Below are 12,268 nucleotides of genomic sequence, written 5' to 3'. Positions count from 1 at the left end.
GAAACATTGCTGGATCCTTTTAATATTTAACATTGTTATGGAAGCTCTAGTCAATGCAGTAAGACCTGAAACATAAATAAAAGATATATAAAGGAGAATCAATGGGACACCTGGATGGCTCAGTTAGGTAGGCATCTGACTCTTGACTTTAGCTCAGATCTTCTCAAGGTTATGAGATCACGCCCCTATATCAGGCTCCGTGCTGCAAGTAGAGCCTACTTAAGATTCTCTCTCTCAAAAAAAAAAAAAAGATTCTCTCTCTCTTTCCCTCTCCCCCTCCCCTCCCTGCTCACACACACAGGCCTGTTCTCTGTCTCCTCTCTCTCTAAAAAAATGAAAGGAGAGTCAAGATTAAAATTACCTGTATATGATAGGTTGAAATTACTGACCTATGATACAGTAGCAGGATTCAAAATAAATATATAAAGAACCAATTTATTTCCTGTATGTCATAATAACTAATTAAAAGTGTATGTAGAAACAAAATTTTAAAGTACCAGAAATAGACTTGTCAAAACAATTATTAGCAAAAACATAATGATGATAATTTAATGAAGAACAAACAGTAATTGTCAAGAAAATTTTAGAGAAAAGTAATGAGAGAGTGTAAGCTCTTCAGTATTAGATTATACTGTATAGTGGTCAAATAAAGGCATGCCAATCAATGAAACTGCATATTTAAAAAACAAATACATTTTAAAGACAACCTGAGAGGAATATTTGTAACAATCTAGTAGTCAGGAATATAAAATATAGAATACCTTGTTAAAATCTATACGAAAACTACTGAGACCCCAATAAATGGATAAAGGTTCTGAATATACTATGAGTATATGAGTATACTCCTATACTATGAAATATATGAAAGCTGGTTAACTACATTTATAGCCAAAGAATTGTGAAATAAAACAACAAATAAATCTTTTTCACTCATCAAGCTGCAGTGATTTCTTTAAATTGTAATAATGCTGATGATAATATGGTAAACAGTAGTCTCGTGAACTGTTGACAGAAATATAAATTGATTGAACTTTCCTGAGAAGCAATTTATGTATATGAAGAACTTTCAGAATACTTGAAATTATACTTCTCAACTGAGGAATTATAGAAATTCATGCTAAAAAGTAATCAGTAATGTGGGTAAATAGTTATGTATGAAAGATATTTTTGACAACTGTGTTTACAATAAATTTAATCTGAGTAGATTTTGCCAACTCTGAAAAAAAGTGAAAAATGTTAAATATTCAATAATGAAGAAATGGATGTATAAATTATAGTTCAAAAAAAATTATAGTTCAGCCATTAGATGAAATATTATGCAGCCATTAAAATTTATACTTTGGAAAAAACATAAATATTACATGGAAAATACAAGATATATTTTAATTTCATTTATGTATTCAAATCAAAAGACTAGAAGGAGGGGCACCTGGCTGCTTCAGTTGGTAGAGCATTCAACTCTTGATCTTGGGGTTGTGAGTTCAAACCCTACTTGTATGTAGAGACTACTTTAAAAAAATAGAGTGTTTAAAAAAAAAAAGACATAGAAGGAAATCTAAAATGTTAACACTGATTATCTCTGAGTGGAATAATAGCTGATTGTTATTTTATCCTTTATACTTTTATATATTTTCTGAGTTTTACACTGTGAATAAATACTACTTTTAAGTAGGGTTTTTAAAATTTATTTAAATGATAATAAAAGCAAGGCTTAACCAGTATTTCTTTTTATTTAGTTTTATTTTTATCTATTTATTTTAGTTTCTTTTCTTCTTTGTAGTTTCAAGTTTTTATTTAAATTCCAGTTGACATAGAGTATAATATTGGTTTCAGGTGTAGAATTTAATAATTCATTACTTACATACAACAGTGCACATCACAGCAAGAACCCTCCTTAATACATGTCATCCATTTACCCCATCCCCCACCTAGCTCCCCTCCAGCCACCCTCAGTGTGTTCTCTGTAGTTAAGAGTCTCTCATGGTTTGCTTCTCTTTCCCCCCTGCCATGTTCATTTGTTTTGTTTCTTAAGTTCTACATATGGAAGCTTCTCTGACTTACTTCCTTTAGCATAATACTCTCTAGCTTCATCCACATTGTTGCAAATGGCAGGATTACTTTTTTATGGCTGAATAATATTCCATTGTATATGTATACCACATTTTCTTTTTTCATTTCCTTGAAGCACTTCTTTGAAGGCGTTGAAGCTCGAGTAGCACAGGGTATAAGAGAGGAGGAAGTAAGCTATCAACTTGCGTTTAACAAACAAGAACTTCGTAAAGTCATTAAAGAGTATCCTGGAAAGGAAGTGAAAAAAGGTCTAGATAACCTCTACAAGAAGGTTGATAAACATTTATGTGAAGAGGAAAACTTACTTCAGGTATGCTTAGTTCTGTTAACCACCCTAGAGTGTACATCTTTATGTATATTTCTTTTCTCCAAAAGAGTCCTCTAGAAAGGCTACAGATTTTCTAATTGTAGTGCAGGAGGAAATTTCCATAAAGTACAGACCAGATTAATGAGTTGTGAGGAACAAAGGAATAATATTTATAAGTATATATGGCTATTCCTGCTTATTTTATATTTCTGCTTTATTGTTTTGAGGCATTAGTTTTTCTTTTGTTTGGGAGTAAGGCAGGGTTTTTTTAAGGCTTTTTGTTTGTTTTTTACAGTTGAGAGTAACTGAATGAAATAGAGTATAGTACAGTGGAATGATTTAAGCATGGGAACCAGAGTTAGAAACAGGTTCATAATTTGGCTCCAGGTTAAGCTGTATGACTTTGGGCAAGTCATTTAACCTCTCTGAGCCTCAGTTTTCGTATTCGAAAAGTGGAAATACCTCTTTCATATAGTGGATACTACTATTATTGTCATTGCCATTTTATAGATGAGAAAATCAAAGCTTGGAGAAGTGGAGTAACATGACCACGAACCCATAGTTAATGGATGGTAGAGTCAGATTTAAATCCCAAATTGAGCCATACTGAAAGGCCCAGAGATGAGTGAGAATAATTCTGGCTTCAACATCATCAAAGCCTTTATGAGGGCTATTGCATTTGTGTTCGCTTGTGAAAGTCAGATAGTTACAGATAATAGGAGTGGCAGGTAGAAGAAATACCAAAGGCTAAAGATGTAAGACAAAAAGTATATTATTTAGTAAGTAGACTTAAGGTGACAGGAATTTAGGATTTATGGGATTTAGCGTTTACAAGGAAAAATCCTAGAAGAATACATTCCCTCATCTATCAGGTAGTGATGATGGCCATAGCACCCACCCTCACCAGGTAGTCATGAGACTTAAATAGGATAATGCATATATAAAGCACTTTGTACTGTGCTGATAAAAAATAAGTATCAATAAATGTTACCTGTTACTATTAGCTAATATGTCAACGTATATATCAGATTCTGTCCTGATAGTTATTTACATAGTAGTTTCTACTGCTAAACCATAAATCCTTAGATTGTATATAATCCATCTATTTCATCTTAATTTCCTTCATGGCTTCAAGCTATGTTTTGTATCATCAATTTGAGATAAATTTTTAAACTTTCATCTGAAATGAAATTTAAGGATTAACTGTTGGATTTCATTTAATTGCTAGTCTTAGTTCCATGCATAGTTGTGCATATACACATCTGTATTGGATATTGTAATAGATAAAATAATAGCTAAAGTGTAATGAGTGCTTACTATGTCAAATGTTCTAAGCACCTTACATACATGCACTCCTTTAATCCTCACAAGAAACTTATGAGGAAGGCATTATTGTTACTACCCTGGTTTACAGAGGAGGAACTTGAGACCCAGAGCAGTGATGTAACATATTCAAGATCACATATCTTGTATGTAGAAGGAGCAAAGATGCATGTTCTTAACCATGACACTCTGCTAAATTCTTAGAATATGTCCTGACATTATTTCTACATACTTGATTATATATTTCCATTGGTAATTTAATGACTTTGTTTTCATTTTTGTAATAGGTGGTGTGGCACTCTATGCAAGATGAATTTATACGCCAATACAAGCACTTTGAAGGTTTGATAGCTCGCTGTTACCCTGGTTCTGGTGTTACAATGGAATTCACTATTCAGGACATTCTAGATTATTGTTCCAGCATTGCACAGTCCCACTAAAAAGAAGAGATAAATGAAACAAGTGTCTACTATTTTATGTATATGTATATTTATATCTTCTTTTCATATACATATATATGAAAAGCAAAGCAAAGATTTAGGTGCTAGGGAGCCTCTGTTGCTTTAACTCAACAGATTAGGCAGGAGGAATGGTTATATACAACTTTCCTTATTTGTGTAACTAATAACATGAGACCTACCTGTTGCAGGTGGTCACTTGGATATATGTGCTAACAGGGGCATGTGAAAGGAAGAACAGCAAAATTAAGTGTCCCTGAAAGTGACAGAACCATACTTTTGACAAGTTTATTTAATTCATTGTGGTAGAAAAGGTACAGTTCCAATAAATGTATCATTTAAATTTTTAAAAATTAAAAAAACTTCTGAAAGAAGAAATGATAAATGAAAAAAGCACTCTGAGTACACCAGACATTATTCGAAATTTTCAAGTAACTGTTTTGAGAACCCAGACTTGAAACTTTATGCATTATTAAATGTCAGATAAATGGGTAATACCATACTACAAATATTCAAGAGCAAAAGTACCAACTTATATAGCAGTTTTAGTTGCCCAATAGGTTGTGTACTAACTTGAAACATTTCTCTCATCATAAAATGCCTTTAAACATTTTTCTATAACTGAACAGAAAGTTTTCTTTATTGCCTAGTTTCTTGTATTTGAGAATGGTTATCATATGTGTAAGGCATTAGGGGTTCTTCCATTGCCATTAATTCACTATTGCTTACAAATCATGTAACTACTAAAATATTGTACAGAATTTTTTTTCCCTCTAATTAGTGTGTATATGGATAAGGGATCTTGTGATGATCACTTGTAAACTTAGATTTTGAGAATTATGTGATTCTATGTGGCAAAAAATCTGAAATAAAGAAATTTTCCAAAAAAAATAATTTTTTCAGAAAAGTTAAAATTTGATATCATTCTCAGATCTGCTATATGCTGGTTTTTTGTATAAAAGCAAATTTTTACAAGATCAACATACAAAAATTACATGTTCATTTACCACAAAACACTTAAAAGTATAATAAGAGGTACATCCCAGGTGGCTCAGCAGTTTAGCGCCGCCTTCAGTCCAGGATGTGATCCTGGAGTCCCCGGATCGAGTTCCACGTCAGGCTTCCTGCATGGAGCCTGTTTCTCCCTCTGCTTGTGTCTCTGCCTCTCTCTCTCTCTCTCTCTCTCTCTCTCTCTCTCTCTCTCTGTGTGTGTGTCTCTCAAATAAGGAAATAAAATCTTTTTAAAAAAAGTATAATGAGAAAAATATCAAAAATATTTAGTATTTAGATCTAAATCTAAGAAAGCATTGTACTATGGACTGAATTGTGCCTTATGAAAATTCATATGTGGAGCCCCTAGTCTTCCCCCACAATAGTGCAACTGTATTAGAAATAAGGCCTATAAGGGAGTGATTGAGGTTTAATGAGATTATAAGGATATAGCCCTGATCCAACAAAACCGGTGCCCTTTTAAGAAAACACCATGCTCTTTGCCATGTAAAAACACAGCAAAAAGGCAGCCATTTACAGGCCAGAGAGAGAACTCACTAGAATTCAACCATGCTGACGCCCTGATCTTGGACTTTTCTGCCTCCAAAACTGAGAAAATAAATTTCTGTTAGTTAACTCACTCAATCTATGGTATTTTATTATGGTAGCCTGAGCTAATAATACAAGATGTAGGGATGCCTGGGTGGCTCAGTGGTTGAGCGCCTGCCTTCGGCTCAGGGCGTGATCCCCGGGTCCTGGGATCGAGTCCCACATCGGGCTCCCTGCATGGAGCCTGCTTCTCCCTCTGCCTGTGTCTGCCTTCTCTCTGTGTCTCTCGTGTGAATAAAATCTTTAAAAAAATAATAATACAAGATGTATAAGACCTTTAGGAAGAAAGTTACAAACTATTGAAAGATATTAAAGTCTAAATAAGTGGAGGACTATTTTATGCTAACACAGTAGACACGGCAGTAATTCTCAAATTTAGAGATTCAGTACAGATTTCTAATTTCCAGTCCCGCTGCATAAGAAACTTGGAAGTCCCCTCTTCATTCTAACAAATAAAAAAGCTGAACAAACTGAAAAAATCAACTTTTCTTAGATCTATAAAAGAAGTGAGGCCACAGGGCAAACCACTGCCACAATTGGAGAGATGCAACTGGAGAATACAGAGAATCACAACTTACTAGAGCAGAAACCCACAAGCTGAAACATACACAGAAACCAGTGTCCAGATAGGGAAAACTAAACTATAATTGACAAATTGCTTGAGGCTGAGTGTAGGTAAGTGAGAAATAATCCCACCACCACATTACTAAAAGCTTATTTACAGCAGTTCCTTTTACCTAGCACATCTGGCTAGCAAGGAAAAAAATCATAAGACATATTAAAGGCAAAAAAAATTCAAAGATTTTATTTATTCACAAAAAGATACAGAGAAAAGCAGAGATACAGGCAGAGGGAGAAGCAGTCTCCCTGCAGGGAGCCTGATGAGGGACTCGATCCCAGGACTCTGGGATCACACCCTGAGCCAAAGTTAGACGCTCAACCACTGATTCACTCAGGTACCCCCCCCCAAAAAAAAAACAATTTAAAGAGACATAGCAAACATCAGAACAAAACTCAGATATGACAGAATTTATGGAATTATCAGAGCAGCAATTTAAAATAACTATAATTAATATGATAAGTGCTCTCATGGATAAAGTAGAGTGCAGGCAAGAACAGATGGGCAACATAAGCAAAGATGGAAATTCTTTTTAAAAACCCAGAGGAAATCATAGTGATCGAAACCCTGTAACAGGCAGAGAATGCCCTTAATGGGCTTCTGAGGACACAGCTGAGGAAAGAATCTCTGAGTTTGAGGATATCTTAATAGAAACCTCCAAAACCAAAAACAAAAGAGAACAAAGACTAGAAGGGGAAAAAAAAATATCTAAGGGCTGGGACAAGTACAAAGGGTATAAAATGCATGTAATGGGAATACCGTAAAGAGAATAAAGAAAGGAACAGAAGAAATATTTTTTAAAAATAACAGTTGAGAAATTCCCTGAGTTAGTCTGACACCAAACCACAAATCCACGAAGCTGTTCCAGAAAACAAGTGGATGAATGCCCCAAAAGCCATACCTACACATAATCATTTTCGAACCTCAGAAAATGAAAGATTTTTTTAAACCCTGAAATAAGCCAGAGTAAAAAGAAAAAAGACTTCACTTCTAGAAGAATAAGGATAAAAATGACATTCAATTTCTCAGAAACCAGACAAGCAAGAAGAGAGTGGAGTGAAATATTTAAAGTATTGAGAGGAAAAAAAAAACCCGCCAACCTAGAATTCTATACCCTGTGAAATTATCCTTCAAAAGTGAAGGCAAGATAGACTCTCTCTGATGAGCAAAAATTGGAATTTGTTGCCAGTAGACTTGTCTTGCAGCAAATATTAAAAGAACTTGAGGTACCTGGGTGGCTTAGTTGGGTAAGCATCCAGCTCTTGATTTCAGCTCTGGTCATGTGATCTCAGGGTTGTCAGATTGAGGCCCACATCAGACTTTGCACTCTGTGCGGAGTCTGCTTGAGATTCTGTCCCTCTCCTCGCCCTCCAACTCATGTACTCACCCTTTCTCAAATAATAAATCTTAAAAAAAAAAACTTTTTTAGAAGGAACACGGTATAGGTGAGAAATTCAAAAATCTACATAAAGAAAGGAAGAACTGGGTAGCCCTGGTGGCGCAGCAGTTTAGCGCCGCCTGCGGCCCGGGGTGTGATCCTGGAGACCCGGGATCAAGTCTCACGTCGGGCTTCCTGCACGGAGCCTGCTTCTCCCTCTACCTGTGTCTCTGCCTCTCTCTCGCTCTCTCTGAATGAATAAATAAATAAATCTTTAAAAAAAAAAAAAAGAAAGGAAGAACACCAGAGGAGGAATGCATGAAGGTAAAATAAAGCTTATTTTTTCTTGTTCTTAACTGATGTAACAGTTTGTTCAAAATAATAGCAACAATGTATTCAATTATTTATGTGTGTGTGTGTGTGTGTGTGTATATATATGCTTAATGTATAAGTGAAACGAATGAAGGCATGTCTCTGTGTCACAATAACTCTTGGAATATTTCAATCTTTTTCATTATTGTGTTTGTTATGGTGAACTGTGATCAGTGATTATCTCAGGCCCACTCACTGAAAGCTCAGATAATGGTTAGCATCTTTTAGCAATAAAGTATTCTTGAAGTTATATACATTATTTTTCTAGACATAATGTTATTGCACACTTATAACTACAATAGAGTATAAACACCACTTTTATATACACTGGGAAGCCAAAAATTCATTTGACTCACTTTATTGTGATATTTGTTTTATTACAGTGATCTGAAACAAAACCTGCAATGTCCCCAAGGTGTGCCTATATGTGTGGTCTACAAGAAATCCACTTTAAATATAAAGACATATATAGATTAAAAGTAAGTGGGCAAAAGAAGCACCTGGCTGGCTCAGTTGGTGGAGCATGTGACTCTTGGTCTTGGGGTTGTGAGTTCAAGCCCCATGTTGGGTGTAGAGACTACTTAAAATCATTAGAGGTTCCTGGTTGGTTCAGTCAGTTAGGTGTCTACCTTAGGTTTGGGTCATGGTCCCAGGGTCCTGGGGTCAAGCCCTGAGTCAGCTCCCTGCTTGGTGGGGAGCCTGCTTCTCCCTCTCCCTCTGACTCTCCTCCCATTCATGCTCTCTCTCTCTCTCTCTCTCTCTAAAGAATAAATTTAAAAACCTTTTAAAAAAATAAAATCTTTGAAAAGTAAATAGATGAGAGATACATCATGCTAACATTAATCAAAGCAGAAGTAAATATATTAATTTCAGACAGCAAACTGCAGAGTAAGGAAAGTTATCAGGGATAAAGGGCATTTTATAATGACAAGTCAATTCTCCAACAAGACATAAAAATCCTTAATATGTATACATATAACAACAAAGCATTAAAATCCATGAGGCAAAAAGTGAGAGAACTGCAAGGAGAAATAGATGACTCCACTATTATAGTTGGAGACTTAAACACACCCCTATTCGAAATGGACAGATCCAACAGGCAGAAAAACAAAGTCATAACTGAACTTAACATAATCAATCAATTGGATATAATGGACATCTTTAGACCACTTCAGCAAGAGCAAAATGCACATTTTTCTCAAGGTCATATGGAACATTCACCAAGATAAACCACATTCACCCTAAAGTATGCCTTGATAAATTAAAAAAAAAAATAGAAATGATCTAGTGTCTGCCCTCAGAACAGAATGGAATTAAGCTAAAAATAATGGAAAGGTAGGTAAGTCCTAAAATACTTGGGGGTAAAAAATTCAGTCCAATCCCAGTCAAAGTCACAATTGTTTCAGTTTGGTTTTATTTCCATGGGAAAGTACAATCACTTCAACAATTTGACACTATCTAGTAAAGTTAAAGATGCGTGTAACTTATGACTCAGCACTTCATTCCCAAGCCGGTGCTCCACAGCAATAGATCTCACCCCTAACTACTATGGTATGCTTGTAAAATACTGATGTCTGGGCCCCAGCTCCAGATATATTTCAATTCAGTGTGAAACCTAGGCACCTGTATCATTTAAAAGCATCCCAGTGATTCTGGTACTCAGTGAGTATTGAGAATCACTGCGATCAAGAAACTCATTTACTTGGGCATTAGTACAGTCTTAACAAACACCTTAACAACACTGTTCGTAGTAGCAGAAAAACTACAAACAACCCAAATGTCCATCAACAGTAGAATTAAAGTATATTCATTCAATGAAATGCCAATGTGGCAGTGCAAATGAGTGAATCTTAGCTCCACACAACTGTGTACATAAGCACCAGGAAAATAATGTCAGATGAAAAAAGTGGGTCATGGAAGAATGCATACAATATAATTTTATTAATATAAAATTCAAAAGCCTTCAAAATTAAACACTATGTTGTTAAGAGTCAGAAATATGGCAAAATTAAAGAAAAGCAGGGGGGAAATGGCAAAATTCTGGAGAGATGACTGAGGGACAGCAAGGGAAGGATTGGTATCTGGCAGGTACGCTTAGGATTCTAAAGGCATATCATAATGTTCTTAAACTGGGCAGTGGTACATGGATTTTATTGTATCATGATTCTTTATCCCTTACATATATACCTTCTAAATCTTTTGTCAGTTCAAACATTTAACTTAAAAACTTTATTTTTTTAACTTAAAAACTTTAAATCAGATTTGTATGTTGTCCATCTTTATTGATATACAATAAAACCTAAACATTTATAGGTAACGATTTGGAGCCAAAGGAAACCCAGTGACTTGATCAAGGTCCAAGGCAAGTATTAACAGAATTGATACTCCATATGACACCCAACTCCCTCTCAAAGTTCTGGACTTTCTTTTTCTCTACTATGAACAGGAATGATACAGATACAAAAATACATCACATCTAAGGGCCAAACACTGTCTAATATCTCCAACTGGCAGGCAAAAGCCATGGATGACTCCCACCAGCCATAGTTTTCTGGACCTTAAAGATCTATACTACTCTTTGTTAGAAGAGAGAGAGAGAAAGGAACACTGAACTCCTAAATAAAATACTGAAAATGATCATTTAAATGACTATAGGTTAAAAAGAACTGAGAAAGTAAAAATATCAATACCGGGTTGAATATATAATATAGTGGTGTCCAGGAAGTAAGATTATGAATCCTGGAGTTCATCTGCTTTGGGATTCTCTGCATCTTCACTTTTCAAACTTTAATATACATATGACTCAACAGGTTTTGTGTGGTCCAAGATTCTGCTTTTTTTCTTTCAAATTTTTATTTAAATTCTAGTTACCATGTAGTGTAATATTGGTTTTGTTTTCAATTCAGGAGTAGAATTTACTTATATCTAATACCCACTCCCCTCAAAATAAGATTCTGCAATTCTAACAGGATCCCAAGTAACATCAATGCTGCTGTTCTATAGGCCACAGTTTGAACTACTAAGCTTTACAATGTAGAGTTATACCGTGGATACCCCCTGAACAAAACAAGATTATTTGTGCTTTTCTTCCTTGGGAGATAGCTAACATTAAGGCCATGTTTTTTGTTTTTTGTTTTTATTAAAGAAGGAGGTCTTTATTTTTTTTTTAGGATTTTATTTATTTATTAGAGATACAGAGAGAGAGAGAGAGAGAGAGAGGCAGAGACACAGGCAGAGGGAGAAGCAGGCTCCATGCAGGTAGCCCAACGTAGGACTCCATCCTGGGTCTCCAGAATCCCGCCCTGGACCAAAGGTGGCGCCAAACAGCTAAGCCACCTGGGCTGCCCTAAGGCCATGGTTTTAAGAGTTCTCAGGTTGCTAAATTTGGTGACACTGTGCTATAATACCTAAATGCCTAAGCGAGTATAGTACTGAGTGCAATTTAGGATTAATTCATGCTTTTAAGAGGACAGGGGAGCAGTCAAATGGCAGTGAGGTAGATGGAAAGAAGGAGAAGAAAATATGAAAAAAGGATGCTTGGATGACTCAGTGGTTGTTCAGCCCAAGGCATGGTCCTGGAGTCCCAGGATCAAGTCCCACATCAGGCTCCCTGCATGGAGCCTGCTTCTCTCTCTGCCTATGTGTCTGCCTCTCTCTTGTGTCTCTCATGAATAAATAAACAAAAATCTTTTTAAAAAGGAAATATGAGAAGATGGGGAAAGCAGTTACTTCAAGGCAATGGCAAATACAGCAAGCAAGACAAAGCAACCATACATCTATGAGCAAATTGCTTGTCCAACAACCTTAAGAAAGTAACTTCTCTAAGATCAGCATCTCAATTAATTTAACTTGTCTATGCAAGATGGTGGGTCTTTCTAGAAGTTAAATAGTTGCCCAGTTGGCTAGAGGAAAGAGTAGGGGAGAAGAAATTTAAAAAGTGAAGGGATGTGCCCTAATTGGAATTTTATACTTGCCTCTATTTAAAGTCTTTCCTGATCTTCTTTTCTTTCTCTCCTGATCTTTTCTTTCTCTCCTGATCTTCTTTTTTTTTTTCTTTCCTGATCTTCTTTAATTTAAATTACACTGCCCTGTAATTCTCTGAGAAGAGCCTATTCTTTTCTTCATGGCACTTACTGTAATTT

At 35.5% G+C, this 12,268-nt stretch overlaps 1 protein-coding gene across 2 annotated transcripts in view; it reads left to right on the top strand.

The window, feature by feature from the left end:
- Positions 1-5,052, top strand: part of EXOC1 (exocyst complex component 1) — a 60,323-nt gene extending 55,271 nt beyond the window's left edge. For both annotated transcript variants that reach the window (XM_055340708.1, XM_055340703.1), the window contains 2 exons: positions 2,186-2,380; positions 3,988-5,052. In XM_055340708.1, the coding sequence (XP_055196683.1) occupies positions 2,186-2,380; positions 3,988-4,140 (348 nt within the window). In that variant the 3' untranslated portion in view covers positions 4,141-5,052. The remainder of the gene's footprint in view (positions 1-2,185; positions 2,381-3,987) is intronic.
- Positions 5,053-12,268: the final 7,216 nt, after the last annotated feature.

The sequence above is a fragment of the Nyctereutes procyonoides genome, unplaced genomic scaffold (genome assembly GCF_905146905.1).
Source record: "Nyctereutes procyonoides isolate TBG_1078 unplaced genomic scaffold, NYPRO_anot_genome, whole genome shotgun sequence".
Taxonomy (NCBI): Eukaryota; Metazoa; Chordata; class Mammalia; order Carnivora; family Canidae; genus Nyctereutes; species Nyctereutes procyonoides.
This window is presented reverse-complemented; position numbering and strand designations above follow the sequence as displayed.